This window comes from Gregarina niphandrodes (genome assembly GCF_000223845.1).
Source record: "Gregarina niphandrodes unplaced genomic scaffold scaffold00004, whole genome shotgun sequence".
NCBI lineage: Eukaryota > Apicomplexa > Conoidasida > Eugregarinorida > Gregarinidae > Gregarina > Gregarina niphandrodes.
In genome coordinates, this window is record NW_011645775.1 from 220,002 (window position 1) to 227,202 (window position 7,201).

Genomic DNA, 7,201 nt, shown 5'->3' on the forward strand with positions numbered 1-7,201 from the left:
CGCCGGCGGGACTCGAACCGGGGTCTTGCTGCTTCCGAGGACAGAGGCGAACGACTTCGCCGTCGGACTCGACGCGTTCGCCGAGTCCGAGCACGCCGGGCGCGGGCGGACCGACCTCGACGGTGAGCGAGGCGCTAGACTTGAAGGTGCCAAGCCAGTGTTGCGCCGAACCGCAGTCGACGGTGACAAGAACCTTGCCCTGGCCCGTTTTGAGGCCGACAACCTCGACATCCAGCCGACCCTCGACGGTCGACTGGAGCGTGGTCTTCCGGCTCCCGTCGGAGTGGGCGACGAAGGCGAGCAGGTCCGGGTTGAGTGCGTGCCACTTGAACACGCACTGCGTCGCAGCCCCGCTCTTGTGTGCTGCTGTTTTGCTGTCAGTCTGAGTGCCACCTTCAGTACCACCTCCGTTAGCACTTCCATTACCACTACCGAGGACGAGGGCGGGTCGCGTGAACATGGCGCCGTCGGAGGTGTAGAGGTTAAGACCTAGTGGCACGCGCGCATCTTTGGGTGCGTAGAGGAAGCCGCCCTTTTGACCGAGGAGTTTGTCTCCAGCTTGAAGGGCGACATGATGGGGGTGTGCGACGGTGACTGCGATTTGTGCGGGGAGTGCAGCGAGTGCGGGGGCAGCGAGGCCCTTGTCGACATCTACTTCACGAATGAGTTTGGCAGCGGCCTTGCCCACGGCACCTGAGACTAGTGTTTGGTGGTTGTCGTGTTCGAAGCCTACGACACGGGAGTTATCGGAGACGAGTGCCCATTCACGTGCGACGCTCCCTCCGCCTCTGACTTGAGGGCGCCAACGGGCACCGCCGGGCAGCAGGACGAGGGCGGTGGGTTGTACTTCGAAGGCATCATCGATGGTCACACTCAGTGGCGCAGTGTTACCGAGTCCGCCACCCAGACGACCCTCCAGCAACCCTTTACCACGGGCCAAGCCTCTGACACGGTCCCCGGCGACGTAAAAATACTTGGTCGGTGTAGCCACGAGCTGCAAGGCGAACGCCCGGTTGACGGAGGGATGTAACGCACGTCCAGAAAGACGACCCACACTTCGCACACGCACCTCATAATCCAATCCCTTCTCTAACTCATTCTGGCCGTGCTCCTCAGCCACCACTACACCACTCCGTCTGTCCCGTAGTTCCAAACGAGTCCCCTGCAACATGTCACTCTCAAGTTCCAAGCGCAACGTTTTGGGACCTAACAATGAGGGATCAGATACATGCAACTCGGAACGGAACACTTCACCCTCTGCCGCCACGCGAGTTTTCGAACCGTGCAGGTACACGTATGCTCCCGCCTTCCCAAACAGCTTTCGCCCCGACTTGCCCGCTACGTCCAGGACTGATGCGTCGGAATCCCACGCGACAGAACCAGATGCAGAGCCAGAGGTGGAAACTGCAGCTGCTGAGTCGTAGAGAGGAACGATCTTGTTGACGTTGGCGACCCGCTGGAGAGCGGGGAGAGTGAGGGGTTCCTGCGAGACCGCCAGAACGTTCAACCACGAGCCAGGAGTCATTTTGTAGACGCCATTGCTGGAGATGCCCTCGGCCTTCACCACGTAGGCCCACTCGGGGTTGTGGAGAATGGGGTCTTCCAGCCTCGGCGGATCGAGGGCGATGGCTGGAAGTCCGTGCAGTTCGAGGGTGCCGATGATGCCTTGCCCATTGATCCAGCTGAGTTTCCGGATACGGGCAGTGAGTTCCCTTGCGGACTTTTTGAGTCGGTCCGCTTTCTGGGCCTGTACTTTCGCTGTGCCGGTAGCCTTTGTGACTTGGTAAGCGGCCTCAGTGAAATCGCCGGTCCATGTGAGAATGGCGGCAATGAAGTGGTCACGGTCTAGTTGGTTGGGTAGTGTTACCGCGACGCTGTCGGGTTTAAGTAGTTGCCAGGAACCTGCGCCGGCATCATTAAGCCAGACCCAACTGTGTCTCCAGGCGTGTGCTGAACCCATGAGGGGACGTCCGTACTTGTCGTAAGGGACGCCGTAGAGGCGGTGCTGCATGCCCACGATGGCGTTGACTCTACGCTGCGGGGAGACGGTAGCGCCGCGCATGAGAGAGGCATTCGGGCCCGATGATTTGTACACGGGCAGTTTCTTCGATGGTTGGGAGGGAAGCAGTTCGAGTTCGGACTCTTCAGGCAGGACCATCATGCGTTCGGGGATAGAGCAGCCGAGGTAGAGCGTGGCGGTGGACGTGAGCTTGTCGTCTTCGTTGCAAATTTGGGAGAACTCGAACTCCACGGGGAAGGCACCGAGTTCGTCCAGACATTGGATGCGGAAGCGCGAGGGTTTGCCGTCAATCATCAGAATGTCAGCGGAGTCGTAAGAGCCACCACCCTCGGGCACGATGCTCATGCCCGGCGGTGCAGAGTAGGTCAGGCTACGGCTACAACCGGAGACGTACTCCGGACCGCCGACCAGTTCAATCACGATACTTCCGCCGATGATCAGGGCCTGGCTCTGCTCGATACGGCTACTGCTGACGTCTGTGGAGGGAGGGTACTTGGGAAACCGGACTTCCTCAGGGATTTTTACGTCAAGTTCCGCGTAGAACTCTATGTGTCCGCGGGAACTGAAGAGTTTCTCCTGGTTGGGTCCCGCGACTTGTGTTTCTAGACTGACCCGGCCCGGCTGCAGCGGCGCCTGTAGGACTCCGAAGGTGCAGATGTAGCGGTCATCAGACTTGGCCATGCGCAACATAGGACTGGGCGAGGCACGGTAGTGGATGGTCGCGCCAGGGTGGAAGGCCAGCTCAAGTTCGCCGCAGGTCCAGAAGTTGTCGACGCTTTTGGAGGCAGGTAGTGCAGCCAGTTCCTCAACCGATCGACGTTCGGGCGCATCACTTGCCCAGAGTGCGAGTCGTTTGTTCCTGGTGCGCGCGCTGATGGGCACCATGACTTCAGGGCGACCCGTACGTACCGGCAACCGTTGTTTCCCGTCGACATAAATGGATGCGACTGCGCCCACGTTACAATGGAACTTGTAAAAGTGTGCCGGGTATAGTTCATCCCGGACAGTGACGGTGGCAATGCCTGCCTTGCGTCCCGCACTCAGCACTATCTGTTGTTGGCGCATGGTCACATCACACACCGCCGAGTCCGAAGACGTCGCCTTGAACACACCCGTACCGCCGAATGGCGTCAATATTGTTTGTGCACCAAAGGGCAGAGTCACCGGTACCGTGGAGCCCAACTCGCCCTGTACGTACTTCATCCGCGTCAATCCCTGCACTCCCAACGGCGCCACGACCTCGTAGTTTACGGTCTTGCTAATCTTGACGGCCGTCTTGCCTTTTTCGTTTGGATCAAGGGCGAACGTGATGGTACCTTTGGAGCCGACGGCGCCCGTGGCCCGGAAGGCGATGGTGGCGCCGTTCGCTGAGCGCCAGACGGGTTTGATATCATCTTCGCCAATAAATCCCTTTCTGTCGTCCGTCGGAACGTCGCGCGAGAGTGTGTGCGAGAATCGCACATTCGCGGGCACAAACAGACTTTCGGTTGGGGAGCGCAGATCGAGCGTGACCAGGTGCGTGTCGTTGGCGGCCAGGTACCAGGTGTCATGTGGGTTCTCGGTCCCGGCGTTTCTGAAACGATTCAGGAGCGAGTCGCGATGGCTAGGCGCAACAGCGGCCGGAAAGAACTGGCTCTCGGTCAGCTGCTCGAACGCGCCCCCATTCCCGCCGCCGGCCAATGGGTCACCATTGACCAGCGGGTCCAATTGAGGGTTCATAGCAGCCAGGTGTGCATGGTAGGGGACGATACGTGCCGGTGGTTGGACACGGATGCTAACGAAGTCTGTATTATTATGGTTGCGTGAATCCTTGACGAGTAGGCGCGTTTCGCCCGTTTTCTCGGCCGCTGCAATGACCTGGCCGCGTGCGCTGGTCTCGAGGAGTGCGGGGTCGGCGGAACTCCATTCGAAGTGTCGTTCGTGTCCAGCTGTCTTGCTTCCTTCTCGCAAAAGACGGACTGCAGTACGGAAGGCGGCGCCGGGGGGTACGGCGAGGTCGGAAGGAGTGACGGCGAAGGGCTCGACCACGTCGATCCAAACGGAAGTGGGTCGCACGTGTTCGTAGCCGGGTTCGAGCAATTTAACATGTACAACAGCGCGTCCGGATTCAAGGCCTTTGATCAAAATGACGTCGCTTTGTTGTCGCCGTTCGGCCATGGCCCGTCTTACAGCGGAGGGCCGATAGACGTCATCACTGAGACTACCCAAGGAGATAGCACGACCACCGCCAGCAACCGCCTCGGCTTCCCAGGCGAATAACAAACCTTCCAGCGAAGAGAACACGTTCCCCTCGGCATCGAAGGCCTTCACTCGCAATGTCTCTGCACTACCCACCGCAACCGCCTTCGCTGTTGTCTCCACCTCCAACCGCGCTACCTTGGCCACGTACACCTCCGCCTTCACCCCCGCATTCCCGTCGTCTGCAAACACCCAGGATCGCTCCTTCGGCCCTGTCCACGATGCCGGTAGCACCGAAGATACCACCACCGCGTCGTGGCATGCACCTCCGTCCACCTCGCCCCGCGGTGACAGGTACCGTTTGTCCGGCACCACCAAACCCGGATCACTCAAATCCGCGATCTCCGCCTCGCGCAAATCCCGGATCAACACCGCATTCGGACGCTGCACACGCCACCGGTAACACCCATCGTACGCCCTACAACAGCACTCCATCGAAACACCAGGACACACGCACATAGAACCTAACCGCGCACACACAGACCGCGCACATACACACAGGCCACATACACACAGGCCACATACAGTGTGTTTGTTAAAGCGCACACAGTTGCGTTAAGTGCACACGTGTGTGCGCCCGCACACCATGCTCTGTGTGCAAAATACCTCAGGGTTAAATTCACACGATGCTCCGGAACAGACGTGAACGGAAGTAGCGCCGAGACAGGGTTAATTTGCCTCACACCTGCCGAGAGAAATGGGAGCAACAACAGCGCCCCAAACATGACGACGAATTATGCTTTTTTTTCACCCCAAGATTGCTGCAGTTCAGCGGCAGAGTCTGTGGCCAACCATTGCCAAGTGGGGCGTGTTGAGTGAGGCAACGGGTTGAAAAAGACGCACACGGTAATGGCTGGTGCGACAGCGTGCTCGAAACGCTCCAAGACAACCAAGCTGGGACAGCCCAGAATACGCCCACCCCTTTCTATACACGTATGAGCCTCGGACACGTCAGCGCTCAAAGACAAACGCGCGTTTATAACCTTGGCCTTCTGCCGGTCTTGGACCTCTGTCTGTCTAGACATGGAATTATATTGTCTGGGAAATTCATTAGGGGACTACATTGGCCAAATTGCGCGAGGTGTGTGTGGTAAATGTCCACCTCGGCATGATTCGCGTCGGATCGGTGGTCGCGGAGGGGCCGTTAGGCAGGCCTCCCCATCGTACTGCCTAAGCCCGTCTTCTGGGACAGTGCCAACCACGGCTCCCGAGCACGGCTCCCGAGCACGGCTCCCGGGCACGGCTCCCGGGCACGGCTCCATGGAGGGGGGCAGGAGGCTTTCTGGAAGGTGAGGATTTAAGGGGACTTTGGTACGCGATTCATGAGCCTCGAAATGAACCCTTTAGCGCGGGTGTAGGTGGTGCCTTCTTCGTTATCGATGGTACCTTGGGTGGTTTCTCTGCCGTGGGCGAGAGCGTCAATTTCCTTACCGAGTTGCGTTTCTTGGAGTTTGCGTAGTCGTTCATCGCTTTCGTTCAGTCGGACCATTTTGATGGTCCGTGCAGTGCGTCTTGCTTGGTAGAGGACAACGGGAAGTACGACGATGCATGCAAAGTCGTTGGAGGCTGCACTAAGTCCCCAAAACGAGTTACGGACCATGTCGTAGGCTAATAGGAGTGCGAGAATGCCAATTACGACATCCACAAGGACGCCCATGTTGAAGACACGGTGACGTGACCTCTTCAGTAGCAGCATGGTTGCCACCTCAAAGAGCGTCCGCGTAGTTAACATCATGGCCAAGCCAATTGCTACGTTTCCCACACCCACCGTCCAGGACCCCGAGGGCCATAGTCGGTGGCAAATGGTAGCGCGTTGTCGCTGCTTGGCCTTACTCAGCGCCAGAAAAGCTGCCTCTGCCTCCACCGGAGTAAGATTAATCAATTTGTCGCAAACCGGATCGAGGTCCCACCACAATGTCGTCTTCAGCAAACTCCCAAAGCTTGGCCATGACCCCACCAAATTTGCCAAATCACTCGCATCCGCAATCGCGTAACATTGCTCACCATGGTAACACTTAGTAATCACGCGGTTCCAGCTGTCCACTGCACCCAGATCCTCAGTGGTAGTTTCCACACACAATGAGTTCCAAATGTGCGATATAAATAACACTATCGTTGCCAACATGACCCAGGTATACGACGATAAAATCACGCCATTGTAACCAGAACGCAGAACCTCAGTACCGAACACTCGGATGCCCGTATTTTCGACCCTTATAGACTTGAAGATCGTCGGTATCAATTGTGGTGTAGTCGTGATGAACCAACATGTTAACAACCAACAAACAACAATGATGACAGATCTTCCGAACAACGATAACTACCACAATAACCGACGTTAAAGTGCCCACATCGCCGACACACACGTGTGTGTCTGTACCAACGGTCCAGTGTTTTTAAGTCTGTGCGATGTACCTGCCAGGCATTGTATGGTGGGGGGTCGAACTTTTCAGACAACCATAACATGGGCCCACTTTCTTAGTTTAGTAAAAATGGCTACAGCTTTGTGGGGATTCATGACCTACGGGATTCTCGGCACTGGCATGGGCGTCACGGGTCTCATGCTTTCCGGCTATGCGACCCTCGAACGGCTAGGCTTTAAAGTCGCATCCAACAAAGTCACTTTCGGACTAGACCATGACTCACAGAAAGCAGGCGCGGTTGCCGGCAAAGGCCTCCCTCTACCCGCCATCATTATCACCGTCGCCGTGGTCTTAATGATGTCCGAGTACAGCAGTCTCCAAAACCTCCGCAATGAAAGACTCATGACCAAATCTACGCTCCACGCCAATGTGGTTCGCCACCAACGAAACTGGTGGCTGTGCCTCTTGAGCGCTGTCGTTTGGACGTATGCCACCCCTCCCCCCCCCCTCCGACCAACTAACCGATGCCCTGCCTCTGCCCCTTTTCCTGCTCCCGACCCTTTTCCTGCTCCCGACCCTA

At 57.6% G+C, this 7,201-nt stretch overlaps 3 protein-coding genes across 3 annotated transcripts; 1 reads left to right on the plus strand and 2 right to left on the minus strand.

The window, feature by feature from the left end:
• Positions 1–52: 52 nt before the first annotated feature.
• On the minus strand, positions 53–4,983 carry GNI_030620 (hypothetical protein; the record flags this gene model as incomplete). Its single annotated transcript, XM_011130848.1, has 2 exons — positions 53–4,676; positions 4,865–4,983. Coding segments are annotated over 2 exons (4,743 nt in total), but the record flags the coding sequence as incomplete, so codon positions are not given.
• A 572-nt stretch (positions 4,984–5,555) lies between these two features.
• On the minus strand, positions 5,556–6,383 carry GNI_030630 (putative transmembrane protein; the record flags this gene model as incomplete). Its single annotated transcript, XM_011130849.1, has 1 exon — positions 5,556–6,383. The coding sequence occupies one exon, from the start codon at positions 6,381–6,383 to the stop codon at positions 5,556–5,558; it is 828 nt and encodes a 275-aa protein (XP_011129151.1).
• Positions 6,384–6,750: 367 nt separating this feature from the next.
• On the plus strand, positions 6,751–7,106 carry GNI_030640 (putative transmembrane protein; the record flags this gene model as incomplete). The annotated part of the gene is made up of 1 exon (XM_011130850.1): positions 6,751–7,106. A coding segment is annotated over one exon (356 nt), but the record flags the coding sequence as incomplete, so codon positions are not given.
• Positions 7,107–7,201: the final 95 nt, after the last annotated feature.